The 25128-nt window shown below is 47.6% G+C and overlaps 1 protein-coding gene across 6 annotated transcripts in view; it reads right to left on the reverse strand.

Moving 5' to 3' along the window:
- LOC126971597 (solute carrier family 22 member 2-like) overlaps positions 1–25128 on the reverse strand; it is an 82624-nt gene that overhangs the window by 52055 nt on the left and 5441 nt on the right. Inside the window, exons 4-7 of one of the 6 annotated variants that reach the window (XM_050817934.1) lie at positions 21660–21811; positions 20544–21167; positions 19177–19358; positions 15150–18432 (exon numbers count right to left, since the gene is read on the reverse strand). The exons of 3 other annotated variants lie outside the window; for them this stretch is intronic. In XM_050817934.1, coding sequence (XP_050673891.1) covers positions 18235–18432; positions 19177–19358; positions 20544–21167; positions 21660–21811 — 1156 coding nt within the window. In that variant the 3' untranslated portion in view covers positions 15150–18234. Of the gene's footprint in view, positions 1–15149; positions 18433–19176; positions 19359–20543; positions 21168–21659; positions 21812–25128 lie in introns of those variants that run through there. 2 more of the 6 variants (XM_050817932.1, XM_050817933.1) reach the window with 2 other exon arrangements.

A 25128-nucleotide genomic window follows, 5' to 3' on the forward strand; every position in this document is an offset into this window, starting at 1 on the left:
TCGCAAGATTTCGAAATTGCATTTATGTATTCTTCCACAAGTTTGTCTAGATCTTCGGTACAAGTTATACCGTCAGTTTCTTCTGCTGTCATCTCCGACTCATCTAGGATCTTCTTCAACTCAAGCCTAAACGAAGCCCAGTTGGCTTTCCTTGTGTTGAATCTCCTAGTTGAGCTACCTTCTTGCAGTTTCGAAAGCTTACCTTGCAGATCTATGATAATAGGTTTATGATCGGATGCATCATTAACCGGCTGGAGAAAGCAGATGTGGGGGGGCAAACGGCGGAGTTGCGAAAAGAACTGGAGGCACTCCGCCGAGTAGTCGAATTCGACGTCATAGCGGAGATGAATAAGATCAATCTCCCCCCCCCACCCACGGTGAAAATGGGCTCCCTTCTAGAAGAGCTGAAGGCGATGCATAAAGATGCTGTAAAGATGCTGGAAGAGGTGCGCGATCTAGGAGCAAAAACGTCAAAGCTCCTAGAGGAGCCCGCAAGGGCCCACGCACCGCCTTCTTACGCGGCGATGGCCGCGAAGGAACCGGCCAAGTCCGGTCATTCGATTGTGGTGACCAGTGAGTCACCGGAAGATTCCAGTGACAATGTGGTCACCAAAATAAGAAAGGCCGTTGACCCAACGAAAACCGGTGCCAAAGTGGACAGCGTCCGCATGGTACGTAACCGAAAGGTGGTGCTAACTTGCGGCACACGAGGTGAAGTGGAGGCCGTTAAGACTCGGCTAGGGGCCAATCCAGGGCTCAAAGTCCAAGAGGCGAGAGGGAAAAACCCGATGATAATCATCAGGGATGTCCTCTCTTGCCTCAAGGATGAGGAGGTCTCTTTGAAGGCCTCCACAAAGACCAACAAACGACGGAGGCATGCTTCCGTCGAAGGTGCCGCAATCCGCACCTTATGCATCTTGTCTTGCGCGTGGCCCCTCAACTGTGGCGCCGCATGGTCGACGGGGGGTCCGTCCACCTCGATCTAAAACGGTCAAGGGTGGAGGATTTCTCGCCGCTCATCCAGTGTTCGAAGTGTTTAGCCTTCGGACACGGGCGGCGCCACTGCAAAGAGTCTTCGGACCTTTGCAGCCACTGCGGGGGGCCACACGTGAGAGCAGAATGCCCCGACTATGACAGCTGTGTCAACTGTCGACACGCTAAGCTGGACAAGACGGATCACGGTGCATTCAGCGGCGACTGTCCGGTGAGGCGGAAATGGGATGCCATTGCCCGCCTCGGCATGAGTTACTGCTGAGGGCACCGCGGTCATAAATCCAGGTGGTCGCGGGCCCAGGGATGCTGCTTCGAGGCACATGATACAGGTAAACCTGCAGCGGAAGCGATTGGCAACCGATGAATTGATGGCGGAAGCTGTCAGTCAGAAGGTGAGCCTGGCACTGCTGCAGGAACCCTACACAGGTAATCAAGGTGTCTTGAAGCGGTATCCGGGGGTCCGCGTCTTTCAGATGGACCAGGGGATTAGTAAGACCAATCCCGCAAAGGCCGCAATAGCGGTCTTTGATAAAGACCTCCAGGTTAGGTTTGACCCGAGCCTCCAGTCGGAGAACATAGTGGCAATTACCATAGAGTTCTCCGACTGGACACTTGGAATAGTGTCCGCCTACCTGGAAGGGGATACGCCCCTGGATCCATACCTGGAACGTCTGTCCAGCGTCCGATCCAAGTTGGGAACTTTAAGTGTTGTGATCGGAGGTGACTTCAATGCGTGGAGCCCATGGTGGGGAAGCGCAGACGAGGACCACCGGGGAGCCGAATTGGCAGGATACTTCGACGACAACCAGTTGCACATCCTCAACACCGGTACCGAGCCAACATTCCAAGTGGTTCAGGGAGGTCGGCTCTGTACAAGCAGAGTCGACATTACGGTGTGCAGCTGAAGTATCTTGTCAAGGATGGAGTCCTGGAGGGTGGACCCCGACATGGTCAGTTCCGATCACAACGCTCTAAGGATAGGACTCCGCGCTGGCCGTGCAAAAGCACCCGGCCCAGCACCAACCACTCGGATATATAATACACGCAAGGCAGACTGGGATAAGTTCCGAAAGGAACTAATCTTACAGCTCCAAAAGCGCCAGATCCGAGTGGAAAGAGTGTCGGCCATAACCGCCCCCAGGACATCGAAAACGTTGTCCTCGAGTATCAGGAGGCGGTTCGCCAAGCGTGTGAGACCGCAATCCCAAAGCTGAAGCAAGTACTGAAATATGAACCTCCGTGGATGACCTCCGAACTTCGGGCCCTGAAGCGCGATGCGGTTACTAAGAAGAATCGCATCCACTGCGCGGCCCCAATTAGGAGGGAATTCGTCGTCCGCCAGTATCTCGACGCCCGGGAAAAGTATGAGTCTGCCGCAGAAGCGGCACAGACCCATAGCTGGAAGGAGTACTGTACCGCGCAAACAGGCGAAAGCCTGTGGGACGGCATCTACAGAGTCCTCCATCAAACCTCGAAAAAGCAAGAAGATAAACTTCTTGTGAGGGACGGAGTGACTCTTGATCCCAAGCAAAGTGCAGAACTCCTTGCAGCTACGTTCTTCCCAGACGATAGAGTGGAGGACGACTCTCCCGTACATTACGCAATAAGGAGAGAGGCGGACCGCCCTCTGTGCGAGTTATCCTATACAGAGGACGATCCGCCCTTCACCCTTGCGGAACTCAGGGAGGCGGTTCACAATTTCAGCGCTCGTAAAGCGCCGGGATCGGACGCGTTCACAGCTGACATCAGTGCCAAGAGCATTGAGGCAGATGAGCGGCTCTTCCTAGAGATAGCCAACAGGTGCCTCGCTGTGGGATACTTCCCGAAGCCGTGGAAGCGTGCGGCAGTCGTGACACTTCCCAAACCGTGAAAATCCGACTACCATCATCCAAAGTCTTACCACGGTAAGACTTTGGAAAAGATGATGGTACGTCGGATTAAGTGGCACGTACTGCCGACGCTAAATCCGGCCCAATTCGGATTTATGCCACAGCGAAGCACTGAAGATGCCCTCTTTGCCTTGATCGAGTACATCAGAGCTGAGGTCAGGGCAAAGAGGGTAGTTTTGATGGTGTCTCTAGACATAGAGGGGGCATTCGACAGCGCCTGGTGGCCAGCTATCAAACACCAGCTGGCCGCCAGGAAGTGCCCGGGGAACCTATACTCCACCGTGTGCAGCTACCTCAACGACCGGGAGGTCATTTTTCGATACGCGGGCGCCGAATGCGTAAGGCCCACGACCAAAGGGTGCGTTCAGGGATCGATTGGGGGGCCCATATTCTGGAACCTCCTGATTGATCCGTTGCTGGGCGCCCTCGAGGAAGAGGGCCTGCGCGTGCAAGCCTTCGCCGACGACGTAGTGCTCGTCTTCTCGGGCTCCTCTCAGGAGACTATCGCGCGGACCGCTAACTCCGTCCTCCGGCGGGTCTACGACTGGGGCTTGAACAACAAGCTGCGATTTGCTCCACACAAAACCAACGCCATGGTGGTGATCACCAAGAAACTGAAACTAACACCAATTCAGATCACCATGGGCGGCGAAAGCATAAAGATGGTCACAGAAACCAAGATCCTGGGTCTTATAATTGACCACAGGTTGTCTTTTAAGCCGCACGTCATTGACGTTTGCTGAAAGGCAACGGCCATCTATGGCCAATTGTCAAGGGCGGCTAAGACAACCTGGGGTCTGAACCCAGAGGTGGTCAGGACCATCTACATCGCCGCTGTGGAGCCAATCGTACTTTACGCTTCAAGCGTCTGGGTCCCAGCCGTAGATCAAGTCGGAGTGCGGAAGTTGCTGGACGCAGTTCAGCGCGGGTTCGCGCGGAAGATCAGCCGGGCCTACAAAACCGCCAGTTTGAGTGCGTTGCTGATCCTGTCAGGTATCTTGCCACTCGACCTGAGAATCCGAGAGGCAGCAGAACTGTACCGCTATAAAAGGGGCGAGGACATTGATGGTATGGCAGACAGGAAGGCTGAACAGCGGGTTAGCTTCCTGGATGCTCCCCATCCAGCCCTCGCTCCTGAGGTAGAATTCTGTTGCCTCGAGGAGACACAGGCCGAGACCGACGTGGTAGAGGTGCAGGATGACCCAGGAGAAGGAGAGGGTTACCTGCAGGTCTACACCGACGGCAGCAAGATACAGGGCAGGGTTGGAGCCGGAATTTCATACAGGCGGCAAGGCTTGGAAGTCAGAGCAAGGAAACTCAAATTAGAGAATTATTGCTCTGTCTTCCAAGCCGAAATGTGCGCAATTTCGAAGGCTATCGAGGACATCTTGAAGATGCCCGATATGAGGGTCGAGATCCTTAGTGACTCCAGGTCGTCGCTGGAGCTGCTATGGGATCGTTCTTCGTTCCACCCGATAGCCTTCGAAATTAAAAACCTTATCCAGCGCGCCCGAAAAAACCATTCGGTTCCGCTAGGTTCTGGCGCATGTAGGTATTGAGGGGAACGAGAGGGCTGACCACTTGGCGAAGGACGTGACGCTCCATTCGAAGTTGAGGTCTGCATACGATGGAGTGCCGGTCTCCACTCTTCGCCGCAACATCCGAGGAAGGACCCTTGGGGTCTGGCAGGAGCGCTACACCGCGGGTCAAACTGCAAGTGTTACAAAAGCGTTCCTGCCAGACGTCAAGGTGTCTTAGAAGCTGGTACGGGAGGAGCCCTTCTCCGCTTTTATGGCCCAGGTCATCACGGGCCACGGCGGTTTCGCAGCGTATCTCCACCGGTTTGGCCTGAAGGATAGCCCAGTGTGTATATGCGACGGTCAAACGGACGAAAGCGCATTGCACCTGGTGCTCGACTGCCCTAGGTTTGGCCGGTGGAGGTTCGACTTGGAACTGCAGAGCGGAGTGGCTGTACTAGAGGCAAACCTACCCCATCTTATAACGCGACCCACTAGGCAGCTGTTCGAGTCGTTCTGCTATAAAATCCTAGCGGATGTGCTGCCTAGGAACGGCAGCAATATTAATATTAAGCAGCTTAAATTATAATTATATTAGCTTTGTGTTTTTTCTTATATTTATAATTAGTATTGAATAGGCTGTATAATGTAAATAATGTATACATTATACAAAAGCCACAATAAAGTGTTAGGTCAAATTTATGTAATTTTATTATTAGAAGTAGCATTAATTGTATAAAACGGTTCCCTATGCATAAGCATAGGGGCTGTTATACAACCTTAGCCTTTAAGTAGACGTGCCTAGAATAAGTTAGTATTAAGTAATTAAAACTGTAAATATTTAAGATAATAGCAGATATGTATTAGATTCATAATAATAAAAAAAAACCTAACCTAGCCTAACCTAACCAGTCGCAGTCGCACCTCTGACAAGTTAGCAGCAAAACCGTGTCGCTCCGCAGTACTAAAATTTGAAAAATAGTTTTTTTCGCGCTAACCCACACGAGTGATATATGAAAAGACGCGTCTTGCGACGGCCAATCTATTGGTACAAAGTTCGTTCAAATCGGATTCCAAAAAGTGTAAAAAAATTGTGAAAAACATTGTTTTGTGACAAAATTGTAAATAAAAGTGCGAACATTGCCTTAACAGGATCTGTTCCCCACCGTTTTCTGCATTGCGCCCGGTGCGCGTTGGAGAGTTGCACCTTTTGAGCCCACTCCAGATTTTTTCGCCGACGGGTTCAGGTAATATCTGGAATTAACTGGATTAGGGCGTGGCACGAGGTACCGTTAAAAGGAGTTGCCCCCCTAAGTGCGATAGTGGATGCGCCGTAAAAGTAAATCAACACATCGGCACAACGCTTTTAAAAATCGGACAAAGGAACATAAAGATATTAATGAAAAACCACTTAGACATTAAAAAGGCAGCGTTCAAACGTGTAAAACTAAGAAACTAAAGCGGTGACATATAGTTTTAAGTACATCAGACGATAGGTCTCAACGAGACCTATCCAGTGATACCATATTTGGATCTTTCTCGCAATCCGTAGCGATATTATTGTCATTTCCACCTAAACCGCGTGGCACGAGATCGTTGATCCAGCAGGAGCAGCTCAGCGTGCGATACGTCATCGGATAGTCCCCAAGACGCGGATCAAGCCGCCGCTTCGAGCATCCAAATCGGACACCACCACGCGACGCTAGGCTGTCGGGAATACCTGCTGCGGCCAGTCTTGCAAAAGGATATCTTTGTAAAGACTGGAATTCCAGGACCCCTGCAGCTGTAGAAGTGAAAAGGCGGGAAAAGGAAGATATCATATCACAGTATATACCGTAATTTTTTGGAAAATTTTATACTGCTACTATAAATTTTATACCAGTTACCAAGTTAACCTTTACAGTTATTAACAGCAGAATTAAGTTGGTAACTTCTCCCAACCCTTAATTCTGCTAGTTTTTCGAAAAATTAAAATAAGTCTCTTCTGGACAATACTCTTATTATATATAATCGCTTTTTAAAATTTCAAAATCCTTAGTCAATTGCTCAAAATTTAACTTCTCAATTCAAAATTTTATAAATTAGGAAGGGTTAACTTGGTACACCCTCGGGCCCGAACCCCAATAAATTATTAATCTATCATCACCTTCATCCTATACCCCCCGAGTTTGGGCTCAAACTGTCTGTCCTCTCGGAAGGAACAGTTTGGCCCCGACAAATCCCAAAAAAATCCTTAACTTTCGTCCCCCTTATCCTAGACCCCCCGAGTTTGGGCTCAAACTGTCTGTACTCTCGCGAGGAACAGTTTGGCCGCAACAGATTTCCCCTCCCACCTCCCCCTCCTCCAAAAACAAAAACAAAAACCCCTAAAACCACCTCCAAAGGTTCCCTGATTAATTAGGAATAGATACATAGTAAATAATTTAGTATATATTCTCATAGAATTGGGGCGGAGGAGGGTTCTTCCATCTCCGGGAGCGAGTCTGGGGCGGGATCGGGTTCTCGGCAAACAGAAAGTAGCACCCTGGAGCAGGCGCTCCAAAGAGAAGCAGATGCGGCTTTCCGTACTCCACCATCCGAGGGGCGTTGTGGTAGAATCGGAGGACCCGAGAGCCCGACCGCGACCCTGTTGAAGACTGCTAACGGAGTGTACCAGCGAGCGAAGGGGGAACTGGAGAAATCTGGTAATTTGAAAGGCTCCATAAGGGCGACAGTGTTGGATGGCCTCAATTATCTGTACGAGGCCACCCTCCAAGTAAATAGCGCGCGACGTGACGTCCTACTGCAGATCGAGCACTTACAGCGACAACACGCAGAGGACGTCGCAAGGAGGGAGTCCAAACATGCGGAGCAAATTGTGCTTCTCTCAAATTGGGGGACAAACGGCGGAGTTGCGTAAGGAGTTAGAGGCACTCCGCCGGGTAGTCAAATTTGATGTTATCGCAGAAATGGGTAAGTTCAAGCTCCCCCCTCCACCCGCTGCAAAAATGGGCCCCCTTCTTGAAGAACTAAAAGGCATGCACAAGGAAGCTGTCAAGATGCTAGATGAGGTGCGCAACCTAGGAGCGAAAACGTCCAAGCTCCTAGAGGAGCCCGCACGGACTCAAGCGCTGCCTTCCTACGCAGCGATGGCTGCTAAGGCACCGGTCAAGTCCGGCCATTCGATTGTGGTGACCAGTGAGTCACCAGAAGACACGAGTGATAATGTGGTCACCAAAATCAGAAAGGCCGTTGACGCAACAAAGACCGGCGCCAAAGTAGACAGCGTACGCATGGTACGGAATAGGAAGGTGGTGCTGACATGCGGCACAAAGGGTGAGGTGGAGGCCGTGAAAACGCGGCTCGGGGCTGCTTCGGGCCTCAAATTCCAAGAGGCGAGAGGGAAAAACCCGATGATTATCATCAGGGACGTCCTCTCTTGCCTCAAGGATGAGGAGGTCATAGTGGCCCTAAGAGCTCAGAACAAGGAGCTCTTCACTGGCCTCCATAAAGACCACCAAACGGCGGAGGCATGCTTCCGCCGAAGGTGCCGCAACCCGCACCTCATGCATCTTGTCTTGCGGGTGGCCCCTCCGCTATGGCGCCGCATGGTCGACGGGGGATCCGTCCACCTGGACTAAAAGCGATCTAGGGTGGAGGACTTCTCGCCGCTCATCCAGTGTTCGAAATGTCTAGCCTTCGGACACGGGCGGCGCCACTGCAAAGAGTCTTCGGACCTTTGCAGTCACTGCGGGGGGCCACACGTGAGGGCCGAATGCCCCGACTATGTCACAGGGGAGCCGCCCAGCTGTGTCAACTGTAGACACGCTAAGCTGGACAAGACGGATCACGGTGCATTCAGCGACGACTGTCCGGTGAGGCGGAAATGGGATGCCATTGCCCGCCTCGGCGTGAGTTACTGCTGAGGGCACCGCGGTCATAAATCCAGGTGGACGCGGTCCCAGGGATGCTGCTTCGAGGCACATGATACAGGTAAACCTGCAGCGGAAGCGATTGGCAACCGATGAACTGATGGCAGAAGCTGTCAGTCAGAAGGTGAGCCTGGCACTGCTGCAGGAACCCTACACAGGTAATCAAGGTGCCTTGAAGCGGTATCCGGGGGTCCGCGTCTTTCAGATGGACCAGGGGATAAGTAAGACCAATCTCGCAATAGCGGTCTTTGATAAAGACCTCCATGTTAGGTGTAACCCGAGCCTCCAGTCGGAAAACATAGTGGCAATTACCATAGAGTTCTCCGACTGGACACTTGGAATAGTGTCCGCCTACCTGAAAGGGGATAAGCCCCTGGATTCATACCTGGAACGTCTGTCCAGCGTCCGATCCAAGTTGGGAACTTTAAGTGTTGTGATCGGGGGTGACTTCAATGCGTGGAGCCCATGGTGGGGAAGCGCAGACGAGGACCACCGGGGAGCCGAATTGGCAGGATACTTCGACGACAACCAGCTGCACATCCTGAACACTGGTACCGAACCAACATTCCAAGTGGTTCGGGCAGGTCGGCTCTGTACAAGCAGAGTCGACATTACGGTGTGCAGCCGAAGTATCTTGCCAAGGATGGAGTCCTGGAGGGTGGACCCCGACATGGTCAGTTCCGATCACAACGCTCTAAGGATAGGACTCCGCGCTGGCCGTGCGAAGGCACCCGGCCCAGCACCAACCACTCGGATTTATAACACCCGAAAGGCAGACTGGGATAAGTTCCAGCAGGAACTTATCATACAGCTACAGAACCGCCAAATCCGAGTGGATAGAGTGACGGCCATAACCGCCCCCGAGGACATCGAAAATGTTGTCCTCGAGTATCAGGAGGCGGTTCGCCAAGCGTGTGAGGCTGCAATCCCAAAGCTGTTGCGAACGTTGAAATATGAACCTCCGTGGATGACCTCCGAACTTCGGGCCCTGAAGCGTGATGCGGTTACTAAGAAGAATCGCATCCGCTGCGCAGCCCCAATAAGGAGGGAATTCGTCGTCCGTCAGTATCTCGACGCCCGGGAAAAGTATGAGTCTGCCGCGCAAGCGGCACAGACCCATAGCTGGAAGGAGTACTGCACAGCGCAAACAGGTGAAAGCCTGTGGGACGGTATCTACAGAGTACTCCGTCAAACCTCGAAAAAGCAAGAAGATCAACTTCTTGTGAAGGACGGAGTGACTCTTGATCCCAAGCAAAGTGCAGAACTCCTTGCAGCTACGTTTTTCCCGGACGATAGAGTTGAGGACGACACTCCCGTACATTCCGCAATAAGGAGAGAGGTGGACCGCCCTCTGAGCGAGTTATCTTGCACAGAGGACGATCCGCCTTTCACCCTTGCGGAACTCAGGGAGGCGGTTCACGATTTCAGCGCTCGCAAAGGACCTGGATCAGATGCGTTCACAGCTGACATCAGTGCCAAGAGCATTGAGGCAGATGAGCGGCTCTTCCTAGAGATAGCCAACAGGTGCCTCGCTGTGGGATACTTCCCGAAGCCGTGGAAGCGTGCGGCAGTCGTGACACTTACTACTACCGTCCGATTGGACTTTTGTCAATCCACGGTAAGACTTTGGAAAAGATGATGGTACGCCGGATAAAGTGGCACGTACTGCCGACGATTAACCCGGGCCAATTCGGCTTTATGCCACAGCGAAGCACTGAAGATGCCCTCTTTGCCTTGATCGAGCACATCAGAGCTGAGGTTAGGGCAAAGAGTATTAGGTAGTATTGATGGTATCTCTAGACATAGAGGGGGCATTCGACAGCGCCTGGTGGCCGGCTATAAAACATCTGCTGGCCGCCAGGAAATGCCCGCGAAATCTGAACTCCGCCGTGTGCAGTTACCTCAATGATCGCGAGGTCGTTATTCGCTATGCGGGCGCCGAATGCGTAAGGCCCGCGACCAAAGGGTGCGTTCAGGGATCGATTGGGGGGCCCATATTCTGGAACCTCTTGATTGATCCGTTGCTGGGCGCCCTCGAGGAAGAGGGCCTGCGCGTGCAAGCCTTCGCCGACGACGTAGTGCTCGTCTTCTCGGGCTCCTCTCCGGAGACTATCGCACGGACCGCTAACTCCGTCCTCCGGCGGGTCTACGACTGAGGCTTGGGCAATAAGCTGCGATTTGCTCCACACAAAACCAACGCCATGGTGATCACCAAGAAACTGAAACTAACACCAATTCAGATCACCATGGGCGGCGAAAGCATAAAGATGGTCACTGAAACCAAGATCCTGGGTCTTATAATTGACCACAGGTTGTCTTTTAAGCCGCACGTCATTGACGTTTGCCGAAAGGCAACGGCCATCTATGGCCAATTGTCAAGGGCGGCTAAGACAACCTGGGGTCTGAACCCAGAGGTGCTCAGGACCATCTACATCGCCGCTGTGGAGCCAATCGTACTTTACGCTTCAAGCGTCTGGGTCCCAGCCGTAGATCAAGTCGGAGTGCGGAAGTTGCTGGACGCAGTTCAGCGCGGGTTCGCGCAGAAGATCAGCCGGGCCTACAAAACCGCCAGTTTGAGTGCGTTGCTGATCCTGTCAGGTATCTTGCCACTCGACCTGAGAATCCGAGAGGCAGCAGAACTGTACCGCAGTTAAGAAATAGTTTGTTAGAGTGTAAGCGACCAAATAAATGTTATAGACAATAAATTATTATCCCACCCTCAACCCCTACGAGCTACGGTAGGGAGAAAGTAGTTGTTAAGAATAGTAGCTCCTCGGCCCTGGAGCGTCAGCTGCCAGGGAGGTAGGCCTACTGGGAAAAAAAAAGAAAAACCTAACCTAACCTAACCCAAAGATACACGAAGAACAGCCGCAAGAATAGAAGAGGTAATGGATCCATGCTTCACACAAGTTGAACTGAAGCGAGTAGCTGCCAGTTTCAATGCCAAAAAGGCCCCAGGTCCTGATGGCTTTACAGCCGATATATGCCAAGCTGCCATTAACCATGACATTGAACTGTTTTTGGCAATAATGAATAAGTGCCTGGAGCTATCGTGCTTTCCTGCTCCCTGGAAAGAAGCAGCAGTAATAATTCTAAGGAAACCATTAAAAAATGACTACACAAGTCCTAAGTCATACAGACCGGGTTGTTAGGGTTGTTATCTATTCTTGGGAAAATCCTGGAAAAACTGATGATCTCCAGGATAAGGTGGCACATACTACCTAAGGTTAACCCCAAGCAATACGGTTTTGTGCCCCAGAGATCTGCAGAAGAAACAGCGTAGGGGATAGCACGCAGCCTTGCGGGACACCAGCGTTTATGGGTGTTAAGTCGGAGCATGCACCGTTGATATCTTTATATCCGTCAGCCAAAAAGCTAGTGACTCATTTGCACAACTTCTCGGGAAGCCGATGGCAGTTTCGCTATAAGCGCTTTATGCCACACCCGAAGGCCTTCGCTATGTCCAAACTCACCGCCAACGCCTCTCCCTTCGACTCAACCGCTTGCGCCCATTTATGGGTGAGGTATGCAAGAAGATCACCAGCTGAGCGACCCTGACGGAAACTGTACTGGCAGTCGCTGATCAGCTGGTGCCCCTCTAGGTATCCCAAGAGCTGGTGGTTGATGATGGAATCCATTACTTTGGAGAAAATGGAGGTAATGGCAATGGGGCGGTAGTTGGACGGATCTGATCGTACACCTTTTTTAGGGATCGGGTGCACTAAAGCCGCCTTCCATAATTTCGGGACATCGCCTGATGAGTAGGAGAGCCGGATAAGACGGGTAAGGACCGACGCCAGTTCCGGAACACATGTCCGCAGCAGTATCGGAGGAATGCCATCGGGCCCGCTCGATTTGTGAATGTCCAAGGTGAGAAGCGCCTTAAGCACGGCACTATGCCGGATTTTTACCTCCGGCATATATGAATCGCACCGCGGAATATGCGGTGGTGGTGCACCTTGGTCATCCAGAGTCGAGTTTGACGCGAAGAGGGAGCCCAGGAGATCAGCTTTCTCTTTCGCGTCATGGGCCAGCGAGTCATCATCCCTGTGCAGTGGCGGAATGGCTGGCTGGCAGAAGTTTCCTTGGACAGCCTTGGCGAGCGACCAGAACGCACGAGTTCCCGAGGGAAGGCGTGCAAGTCTCTCGCCAATTCTGCCAATGTGCTTCGACTTCGCGTCAGCAATAACTCTTTTGTGGACCTGGAGGCATGATTGAAGTGTTTTTAAGTTCGCTGGAATTCACATCCTTAGATACCACCGCATTGACCCAAGCCTGATAGCACTCCTGCTTTCGACGAGAGGCCATTTTGCAGAAGCGGTCAAACCATGGTTGGGACCTGCCACTGATAGGCACAGAGGAGGATGGAATGAAGAGTTCCATACCTTGCAGTACCCATCAGCAACAGCGTCAGCAGCAGCATCTGGATCTCCCAACGAAAAACAGATCTGCCTTCACGGGTAGGATGCAAAAAAGCACCGCATCTCGTCCCACTCTGCTGACCTATAGTGCCACACGCGGCGACAGCCTAAGAAGCGGGGCCGTGTTAGGCGCGTGATCGGCACGGTGCTCCGGATCAGACAGTGGTCCGACGATCCCAGAGGAGGGTCAACGGAAACTAGGTAGCCGTCCGGATGTGAGGTCAACAGAAGGTCCAACAGTGAAGATCTTGCACATCTGTGATTCGCGTTGGCGCAATAACCAGTTGCGTCAGACCATATGCTAAGGCGAAGTCGTGCACAGATCCTCCTGCATGATCGGTGGTACGTGAGCCTAGCCATTCGGCGTGGTGGGCGTTAAAATCGCCAAGAAACACGATCTCTGCAGTGGGGATCTGCTCCAACACGGAATCTGTAGCCATTTGGATGTTTTCGAGGAGCCGGTCAGTCTCTGCGTTACCGCTATGGGACCTATACAGGCATGCGTAGATTCGCGGATGGTCATCGTAGTCTACACGCAGCCAGATGATGGATAGGTCCTGTCCTTCAAGAAAACTCAGGCGTCGAGAACAGACATCCTCCCTGACGTAAGCGCACACGCCAGCCCGTGGTATAAAGGAGTGTTCCAAATTATACCCCGGGTAGGAAAGGTAAGATGAATCAGCCAGGGAGGCTATCTGTGTCTCGGTTAAAAAGAGCAGGGCCGGCTTCGCCGTCTCCAGGTGGAAGTAGACGGCATTTAAATGTGATCGAAGCCTCCTGATGTTGCAAAAGTCCACAGCGAGTGTGGAGGAGGGTGGTTTGAGCCTCCTGCTCAGTTTGCCCCGAGTCAGCGCAGATTTGCCCCTCCAGAATACGCGGGGCAGCCTGGGCAACCACTGTTAGGTACAGGCCCTAATTGTGGACGCCCAGGGACGGATTCTCCAGGGCTGCATAGCCTGGTACCATCCTGGAGTAGTCGCTTTTTAGTCTGTGGTGCCATTTGGGAGGGGGGGTGTAGGCCTCCGGATACCCCACTCACCGGACGAAGCACTGCAGCATAGCCGCTATTTCACGCCGGTTTCGAGTGGGGGAGTGGTATTTCTCCGGGTGTGCCGACCCAATTCGGTTGTATCCGTGAGGACCCAACATGGCACTACCACTCCTAAAAATAAAGTTTGAAATAAAATAAATAAAAAAAGGTTGAAATAATTTGTATGAAGTTTACCTGCCGTGGAATTTAGGCTCTGACGCAGGGCCCTTATCTCTGGCTCGGGTGTTCGCGTAAGCGCCCCCTATCGACTAGAAAAGTAGAAACCTCCTCGAAAAAACTCGAATGCTTTCCACCGAAGCCGGGCGCAGAAAAGAAATTTGTATACCATATATTTACGCGCCTTTCAAGTAAAATTTCTTTGACGTTAGTGAACTACTAACAAAAGTTAATAATTTAAAATAATTATCATATTATTAAAGTAGACTCAAAATTATTAACATTATACATTAAAAATACGAATATGAACCTACAATTACACTCTGTATGATAAACAGTTACTATCCGACTTCAAAAAGGAGAACGTTCTCAATTCTTGATTGTTATTTTTTTGATGTATGTACACCGATTATAGCATAATCCAATTTGTGATCCGATTTACGTGAATATTCTTTAGTTTGATGCGGGATATTTGCCATTTGGTCCTAGAGTCATATGACAGAGTTAAGCCCAGTATTTTTCATTTTTTTTATGGAATAGGGGGACAAACGAGCGTACGTGACACCTGGTGTTAAGTGATCACCACCGCCCACATTCTCTTGCAACACCAGAGGAATCACAAGAGCGTTGCCGGCCTTTAAGGAAGGCGTATTCGCTTTTTTTGAAGGTACCCATGTCGTATCGTCCTGGAAACACCGCACAAGGAAGCTCATTCCACAGCTTTGTAGTACGAGGAAGAAAGCTCCTTGAGTCAAATCCCGCCAACGAAGTATAAAGAGAAGCATGACAAATAATGTTCGATATAGTCACTTATGAGTATAAGCTAAGCGGAGGAACCGACTGCCTTTTGGACTGTCTCATGAGACGATGCATATCATTAGGGGATCTGGAGACACTTCACAGAGCGCAGAGGTAAATAACGCTGCCACTTCCTTACTTATATTATTTACGTTCAATCTTAACTGTGTCTGGACTTTCATTCTTGGCAATTCAGACTTTTCAGAATTACCCCTCATGAAAAATTGTCTTCTAATTGTCAAATTGCGGGTTGTATGATAACTGTGATGATCATCCTATGTTATAATATTATACATTTACAATACAATACAAGGGTCTACCGAGGATGATGACGATGACTTCAGACCATTTGATAAAAAATGGGCACTCACATTACATAAATTAATGCAAGAAAAAATGAATGAAAGACAACATTAAAGTAGTATATTTTTATTAAAACAACTATTATAACTATTCTAACATTTCTTGTAAGAGCTGAGTAATCACTTTAACTAGGCATTAATTTTTAACAATTCCTCTTTTTACACTAAAATTTCAAATCTGAACTGATGTTCATGCCCTGTACTTTCTCCGGGGCGTAAAAAGAATAGGGGAGTCCCAGGCCCATGGGTGTCGTAAGAGGCGACTAAGGGCTTTTTAGAAGTGGGAGAGTCACGCTGCCGTCTTATGACGTCAGCACAATCGGGCCAGACTCGTCCGGGTTAATTACCACACTCGCACAGAATACCGGCGTGAAGTAGCGGCCTAGTGCCGCTATGTTTCGCATAGGTTAGTGTCGAGGACCGGAGGCCATCCCTTCCCCCCCCCCACACAAATTATGAGAGCGGTCCGTAAAAAGATATTACCCCAGGAGGGTACCAGCTCTACCAGAGCCGGAGAATCCCTCCCCGAGCACTCTCGCTCGGGCCGCCCTTCGTATTCTGGGGTGGGCACAGAACCGCGCATGACCGAGGACAAACGAAGTAGCACCACGGCACCCCGCTCCACGCTCAACGTGGACTTTTGCAATATCAGGGGAATTCACTCCAATTTAATCGCCGTCCACCACCACCTTGAGACGGCGCAGCCGGCCTTGTGTTTCCTTACGGAGACGCAGATATCTCGACCTAGCGATACGTCATATTTAACGTACCCCGGGTACAAAATTGAGCACAACTTTTTGCCTCATGCCGGGGTATGTGTGTACGTTAGGGAGGATATCTGCTGTCGCCGTCTCGGCAATTTTGAGGGTAGGGACCTGTCTACTCTCTGGCTCCGCGTAGATTTAGACGACCGCGTCCGTATCTATGCGTGTGTCTACAGGTCCTATAGTGGTAACGCAGAAACCGATCATCTCATGGGCTGCGTTCAAGCTGCAATTGACGTCGTGCTTGCACAGATCCCCTCCGCTGAAATCGTGGTCTTGGGTGATTTCAACGGGTACAATGCCGAATGGCTTGGATCACGTACCACAGACTACGCAGGGCGATCTGTGCATAATTTTGCATTGGCGTATGGTCTGTCCCAATTGGTTGAGTCGCCAACGCGGCTCCCGGATGTGGATAGCCACATGCCGTCCTTATTAGATCTTCTGCTGACTACACATCCCGATGGTTACCAGGTCTTTGTCGACGCCCCTCTTGGAACGTCCGACCATTGCCTGGTCAGGAGTGTAGTGCCTATCCGACGCCAACGTCGCAGACCACCAGCGACCCGCCGCGTTTGGCACTACAAGTCAGCATATTGGGATAGGATGCGTTCCTTTTTTGCATCCTACCCTTGGGGCAAGGTTTGTTTCTCTTCGGATGATCCTAGTGCCTGCGCCATTGCAGTAGGCGATGTGATACTGCAGGGCATGGATATTTTTATACCAAGCTCTGTAGTACCGATCGGTGGCAGATCACAGCCCTGGTTCGATGCGTCAGTTAAAGCAGCATCTGACTGCAAAAAACAGGCGTATCGAACTTGGGTTGCGGCGCTGGGCACAAAGGATCCGAACTGCAAAGTTCTTAAGAGGAAATATAACCGTGCCTCCAGATTTTTTAAGCGGCAAATCGCCCGTGCGAAATCTAAGCACGTCGTCAAAATCGGCGAGCAGCTTTCCAGTTACCCGACCGGAACACGCAAGTTCTGGTCGTTGTCGAAAGCTGCTCTTGGTAACTTCAACCAGCCGTCCATGCCGCCGTTGCACATGAGGAATGACACCCTGGCCCATACGGCAAAAGAGAAAGCCGAGCTCCTGTGCGCTCTTTTCGCCTCCAACTCGACTCTTGACGACAACGGAAAAACACCGCCGACCATCCCGCTGTGTCAGAGCTCTATGCCTGAAGTACAGTTCAGACAGAAAACTGTTAGGCGAGCTCTGTTTTCGTTGGACGTCAGGAAGTCGAGCGGGCCGGATGGCATTTCTCCAATCGTGATGCCGTATACACGGGCCATGCAGGTTCTCGGGAAATCGTCGACCAGTGCCGGGAGAAACTTGTGTCTTCTATCGAGTCCTCTCTCGAGAAGGTCGCAGAATGGGGTAAATTGAACCTTGTCAAATTTAACCCCCAGAAGACTCAAGTTTGCGCGTTTACCACTAAAAAAACCCCATTTGTCGTATCACCGCTCTTCGAGAACACTTCTCTTAAAGCCGCGCCTAGTATCGGAATACTGGGTCTCGAAATCTCGAGCGATTGCCAATTCCGTGGCCATCTGGAGGGCAAAGCCAAATTGGCTTCGAAGAAGCTGGGCGTCATCAATAGAGCACGGCAATACTTCAAGCCGGCCCACATTCTAGCGCTCTACAAAGCGCAGGTCCGGCCACACATGGAGTATTGCTGTCATCTCTGGTCTGGTGCACCCCAGTATCTGCTCGATCCATTTGACCGCGTGCAACGTAGAGCAGCTCGAATTGTCGGGGACTCAGTGCTCTGTGAACGGCTGGATCACTTGGCGTTGCGTAGAGACGTCGCTTCATTGTGTGTCTTCTACCGCATTTATCACGGGGAGTGTTCCGAAGAGCTGTTTAACCTGATTCCTGCCGCCGAATTTCACCATCGCACGACACGCCACAAGTTAGGATATCATCCCCACCATCTGGATGTGTGGCGGTCCTCCACAGTGCGGTTTTCAAGAAGCTTTCTCCCTCGTACTACAAAGCTGTGGAATGAGCTTCCTTGTGCGGTGTTTCGGGGACGATACGACATGGGTACCTTCAAAAAAAGCGCGTACACCTTCCTTAAAGGCCGGCAACGCTCTTGTGATTCCTCTGGTGTTGCAAGAGAATGTGGGCGGCGGTGATCACTTAACACCAGGTGACCCGTACGCTCGTTTGTCCTCCTATTCCATAAAAAAAAAAAAAAAATGTTTGTCACACGTAGTTAGTTCTTATTTAAGATTATTTCGACGACTTTTACTGTGACAATATATCTGTAGCTTTTGAAATAGTACTACGCATTTAACTTGTGCAATAAAAGAAATACGACGAATAGTTCAATATCCTGCACAGTTTCGTTTATGTAGTAATTTAATCCTTTAATCATTTGAAATCACAGAGTCGCATACAGGATTATCCTTCCCATACTGGTTTTTTAGATTATGTGCAGATCGAAGTTCAGCAATGGTGTCAATAAGCGGCATGTCTTTAGTCTCTGGTGGGAATATGAGAATGAAGCTAGAAATAGCTGCCGTGCATCCGAAGCAAACTGACGTGAGTGTCATTGAATTTGATGACTGAAAATATAAAAAAAATAATTGTTTTAACTAATCTTTTAATACTGTATTAAATTCGATGATAAAGGAAGCAGGGGCGTGCATTATATATAGGCAATTACCTAGGCAATGCTTACCTTATATACCACTAGTAATAAAGTTAATTTAGTTCCGTTATTCTATAACTAACTATTTAACATCCAGTAAGTTGTAGCTTACGATAAATATCGACCTAGTAAAAGACGTTTGATAGACACTTTGGAAGAGTGCCTACTCCAACCCAGGCGACGCTGTATACAATTTATTTTGAAAACATATCCGTTAAAGTTATATTAGTATAGAAAAAGGTAGGTTATATTAATATGTAATGTTCCAAAAACATGTCTTCGCAATTTAACAGCGGTAATAAGCTTGCCTACTGATCATTCACTGGCCGCGACTTAATTCCTAACAAATGTTTCGCAAGATAAACGCCCCAACCCATAATCTATATATTTTTTTAGAATTATAAGTATTATTAGGTTTTTGTATCTATAGCTACGCCTACCTTGCTAGAAAACCAATGCACGCCCCTGGAAGGAAGCTATACAAAATTTATATGAATTCATTAAATAGAAGGAATACCTTAATTATTCTTTGGTGGTAAATGATTTTGTTATAGTTGAGGAAATATAAAACTGAAGGACTGAACTATAATAATTTATAGATAACATTCTGACTCTATAATTATTATAGATAACATTCAAAAGTACGACTAACTCTTACCATCATCATAGAGAGCGGCGCTGTTGTCGTTCCAAGAGACGACGCTAATGTACATAATCCAATTAAAGATCCTCTTACACTTGTAGGAAACAATTCCATAGTATAAGTAAGCAAGCCGGTATAACAAGCTGCTACTACTAGTTTTCCAATTAAGAACAATGTAATTTTTATACCAGTATAACCTGAAAAAGTGGTAAAAGGCATTTGTTTTCTCAAAATTGATTCCTTTAGAATTCTTTTTGATGTGATTTCGAACGCTACCACCGCTTCGGAAACAAATGGCGCTCTGAAAGAGAATAAGTAACGCAAGAAACTCTCCCAGCATTCTATTTAAGCGCTCTTTTTAATAAAATATACAATATTGTACTGTCAATGCTATTGCTTTAAACTAATCGTAATCTAGTTGTCCAATCACTTAGATATTCAGCTGCGGAGTAATAGGATTTACGACAGAGTCCTTTTTAATAAAACATTTAAATTTATTTATAGATAAGGCCTGAACAGTTGCTGGGACTTTATTCTAAAAGTGTTTTACCCTTAAAGCTAATATATATCTTATACAGGTAAAAAAGATATGCGAATCAATAACATTTATTTTTATCGTTTATGAGTCATGCTCTCTTGCACATTGCGCTATTTAACTAAGGAAACGTTTGCAGTCAGGGCGCCTTGATTAGACTGACCTCCCCGACTGCACACAACACAGCCAAGCTCTAATACGGTGTTTCTATCGACTCAGATTGTAATTCGAAATATATGCCTGTAATCTGTTATTGATGTGAAAATATTCATTACTTAATACTACCTTTATATATAAATTTAAACTTACTTTGATAAAAATTCATAACGTGTCGTTTTCTCCCCTCCACAAACTACCTAAGTACGCATATCAAAATCGGCTTAACTAAATTTACTGGTGTTTCGAAAATGTTAAACCTTCGAACAGTTTGTAGGAGAGGAGGATAAGCCAGCGTATTTATACGTAAGTTTATCACCTTCATGGTAATTGAACATTGCTGCTTATGTTCTCTTGCAAAACCAAAGGAATCACTGCGGCGTTGCTGGCCTTTCAGATGAGCGTAGGCAATTTTTTTGGAGGTTCCAATATCAACAACATATCAACCAGGGAACATTGCAGGGCAGTTAAATCCATAATTTTGTAATACGAAGAAGGTTGCATGAAAACTGAACTGTGGATAGCCACCACGCATCCAAATGATGGAATAGTATTTTTGGGATCTATTATTGGGCCAATCGAATTTATAGAATCGAGATTGTTGAATTCGATTGAAAAATTAATAGAAGACTTAACCATGGAAGAGAAATGGCCGGGTTTAGTTAATAAATAAAATATTCTTCAAACTTACCATCGGGTACATAACCACATCCAACGCAAGCTATGCCGCAAATTATAAAACCAACAGTTAATGGCGTTTTTCTCCCAATTTTATTCATAAAATACATTGAGATCAATTCTCCAGGAAATGACATGCACGCGGCTAGCAATAGATTTGTATACTTATTTCCAGGAAGGAGAACAGAATTAACAATCAACCCGTAGTAAATAAAGCTGACAGAAAACCGACAGAAGAATGCCACTGCTAAATTCTTCAAAATTTCTTTACATTTAATGACATCAATATAACCTTCACTGGATTCTTTAACATCACCAATCAAAATATTTTTTAGATTATCATTGCTTATGTTGTTCATATCTTCCATACTAAAATCGATATTATTCAATTTAGACATAATTATCATTGTTTTCTTCGCGTCTGTAATTTTTCCGTTTAATACTTGCCATCTTGGGCTTTCTTTTATGAAAAATATGTATGAGAGGAAGACGATACATGGCGTGCATAACAAGTAAAGTAGGTTCTTCCAGTATGGTACCAGCATTCCGAGACAAGCCAATACTGCTTCCCCCATGTAGAGTGCATAGGCAAATAAAACTCCCGAAAGAATTCTATGTTTACCAGCTATTTCTAGCACTAGAACAAGAGATACCATAGTTAATTATGTTATTTAACATATTATTATAAATTGGACTATGTCAAAAGATTAATGATTATTAACTCAGTTTTCTTCGATACAGTTTTCGATTAGAGGTCGATCAATTCGTATTCGAGATTTAAGCATAAATAAATAGATCAACGTCGACGATTTAAGAATTCGAATTCCTTCGACAAGAGAGTTGCAGCGATAAAATAGAAATGTTTCAAACTTTTTTATCGCTTCAAGTTCAAATCTAACTAACCGTTGTTCTAACTAACATTCTTTAAACAGAATGTCGGCTAAGTGTAGTAGTAGCCAGCCTCTAGTAAGAAGAACATCTTCACTACTAGCCCTGTATCGTGCAGGTTAAGCGCGCGGCCGCAAGTAAGTATAAAATCGTCCCTACTAGCCTTGTATCGTGCAGTATTTTTTTTATTTCAACTGAGTTGTAGGGTGAAGCGTGAGGTAACGTTTCTGTTTGTACTTACTTAATACACTTCCAGCTGTGAAAGCTCCTCCCGAAAAAACACTTTCGAGAAACTCGCAAGTCGCGTACATGGTGTATGAGGTTGCAAGCGTTTTTAAACTGCCCAAAACGCAACAAACAGATGATACAACGAAAACTGGCTTGCGTCCAAACCTGAAAGCAATGAAATATATCATCCATTTATACGAAAGAAATTCTCACACGATTGTAGATATGTCCTACAATATGTCGTTCCCTTAAAGGACCAAATACACCCCATTACTGAAAATCTACCTAAGTTAAGGGACGTTCCATTTTATCAGAATAACATAAATGCTTTAATTTATAAAGATATTGTGTGAATTATCCTAAATATAACGATAATTTTTCAAGTAAGTACTAAAAATCTCGCCATAAAATAATATCTTTTATGTATAAGCCATTATCGCCACAATAGAGAACTTTTTTTATCATTTATTTTAAAAATACAATACAATTTATTTATAACGCACAGTTGGTTGGTAGTAAGAAATTGATCCATATATCAACGATAAATATTTTTATCGCATCGGGTACATACCAGATACTTATCTACATAAGTAAACTTTGTCTTTTACACTACATCATTTGGACTAATATTTTAATAGTTACGACGATGACGATAAACAACACTAAAGAAAAGTGGCATATATATCGCGAGCGTAAGACTTAGCATGACATGCACACTAAAGTAATAAGCCTGGCCTGTTTTCATGCGTTGCCTAACAGCTAGAAGTATAAATTATGTAAGTTTTAATATTAGGTATACACATAGAATTTCTGTTGGAAAACCTGTAATTATTTAAAAAAAACTATTTTTTGGCAATAACGGCATACAGAAGCTTAAAATTTAAATGATATCTAAATATGAAACATTAAATTTGATGAGAAGCAATAGAACAACAATAAACAAGAAGAATTTCGATAATAAATACCTTTGACAAATAATACTGAGTATAAATAATATAAGTAGTAATAATACATAATACTGATTATTACAGTTTCAGAGAGAACGGCTTGCTCTAAACGCCATGATAATTATTTGGAGTCTAAACAATTTTTTATGTTTTTTTTAAGTGACAACCCTCACTTCTAGGATTAATACACAGTAGATGAAGCCACAACCTGAGAGTTGAACAAACCATACAAGATTTAATGACCATACGTCACTCGAACGTTTAGCTCAGTTGGAGTCAATTTGGAGTCCCTAAAACAATCTGTACTCTGTATTTTCCCATGCAAAGTGTGCGTGCTTCTATTGATAGCTGGCCCACTTCGCTTTATATATTTTAAAACACTGCAAAAGTAATAAATGTTATTATCAAAAGAAAATTGTTTTTCTTTGTTTCAGTATTTATGGCAAGACTAGGTATTTTTTAACAAATTGTTGGGAATTATGAATAATAAATGTTTTTTCGTCTTCCTTGTTGTTACAAAATACTGTACTACCCAGTTAAATTGAATATGCTTTGTTTACTCTCATATATTTACTTTATAGGGATTTTTTTTTATATGAGAGGGGGCAAACGGGCAAGAGGCTCACGGGATGGGGAGAGGGTGAGGCAACCGCCCATGGACATCCGCAACAACAGGTGTGTCAAGAAATGCGTTGCCGGCCTTTAAGGTGGGAGTATGCTTTTTTCTTGAAGGTCCCTAAGTCGTATCTGTTCGGGAAGACGTAATGTCCGATGGTGGAATTCGGCCGCTGGAATCAACCCGAACAGCTCCTCTGAGCACTCCCCGTGATAAATGCGGTAGAAGATGCAGAGAGAACCCACATCTCTACGCAATGCTAGAGAATCAAGCCGATCGGAGATGACTTGATCGTCGATGATTCGAGCCGCTCTTCGTTGTATGCGGTCAAATGGAAGAAGCTGGTACTGGGGAGCACCCGCCCAGAGGTGAGAACAGTACTCTTGTGAGGCCGAATTTGCGCCTTATAAAGTTACAGGCGGTGGCTTTTAGTGAAGTACTGTCTCGCCTTACTGAGTACACCAAGCTTTTTAGAGGCCAGTTTGGCCTTCTCTTCCAAGTGACCACGGAACTGAACGTCGCTCGATATATCGACGCCAAGTATGCCAATACAGGCTGCGGCAGTTAGAGGAGTGATCTCGAATCGAGGGGATACGACAAAGGGAGACTTTTTAGTGGTGAACGCACAAACTTGTGTCTTCTTGGGGTTGAATTGGACTAAATTTTGTCGGCCCCATTCCGAGACTTTGCAAGGCATAGTCTCGATTTCAGATACAAGTTGGATCCGGTTCTCGTCGACGCTATCCTGGGACATGTTGGCACGGCCAGTGTAGGAAGCATACCCCGTGCTGTCGTCCGCATAGCAATGAATATTGCTGATTTGCAGCATATCATTGATATGCAGAAGAAACAGCGTAGGGGATAGCACGCAGCCTTGCGGACACCAGAGTTTATGGGTTTCAAGTCAGAGCATGCACCGTTGATAACAACCTTGATGCTCCGATCAGCCAAAAAGCTAGTGACCCATTTGCACAACTTCTCGGGAAGCCCATAGGATGGCAGTTTCGCTATAAGCGCTTTATGCCACACCCGATCAAAGGCCTTGGCTATGTCCAAACTCACCGCCAACGCCTCTCCCTTCGACTCAACCGCTTGGGCCCATTTATGGGTGAGGTACGCAAGAAGATCACCAGCTGAGCGACCCTGACGGAAACCGTACTGGCAGTCGCTGATCAGCTGGTGCCCCTCTAGGTATCCCAAGAGCTGGCGGTTGATGATCGACTCCATTACTTTGGAGAAAATGGAGGTAATAGCAATGGGGCGGTAGTTGGACGGATCTGAGCGTACACCTTTCTTAGGGATCGGGTGCACTAAAGCCGCCTTCCATAATTTCGGGACTACGCCTGATGAGTAGGAGAGCCGGAAAAGACGGGTAAGGACCGGCGCCAGTTCCGGAGCACATGTCCGCAGCACTATCGGGGGAATGCCATCGGGCCCGCTCGATTTGTGAATGTCCAAGGTGAGAAGCGCCTTAAGCACGGCACCATGCCGGATTTTTACCTCCGGCATATAAGAATCGCACCGCGGAATATGCGGTGGTGGTGCACCTAGGTCATCCAGAGTCGAGTTGGACGCGAAGAGGGAGCCCAGGAGATCAGCTTTCTCTTTCGCGTCATGGGCCAGCGAGTCATCATCCCTGTGCAGTGGCGGAATGGCTGGCTGGCAGAAGTTTCCTTGGACAGCCTTGGCGAGCGACCAGAACGCACGAGTTCCCGAGGGAAGGCGTGCAAGTCTCTTGCCAATTCTGCCAATGTGCTTCGACTTCGCGTCAGCAATAACTCTTTTGAAGGACCTGGAGGCATGATTGAAGTGTTTTTTAAGTTCGCTGGAATTCACATCCTTAGATACCACCGCACTGACCCAAGCCTGATAGCACTCCTGCTTTCGGCGAGAGGCCATTTTGCAGGAGCGGTCAAACC

The sequence above is a fragment of the Leptidea sinapis genome, chromosome 24 (genome assembly GCF_905404315.1).
Source record: "Leptidea sinapis chromosome 24, ilLepSina1.1, whole genome shotgun sequence".
In the NCBI taxonomy this organism is placed as follows: Eukaryota; Metazoa; Arthropoda; class Insecta; order Lepidoptera; family Pieridae; genus Leptidea; species Leptidea sinapis.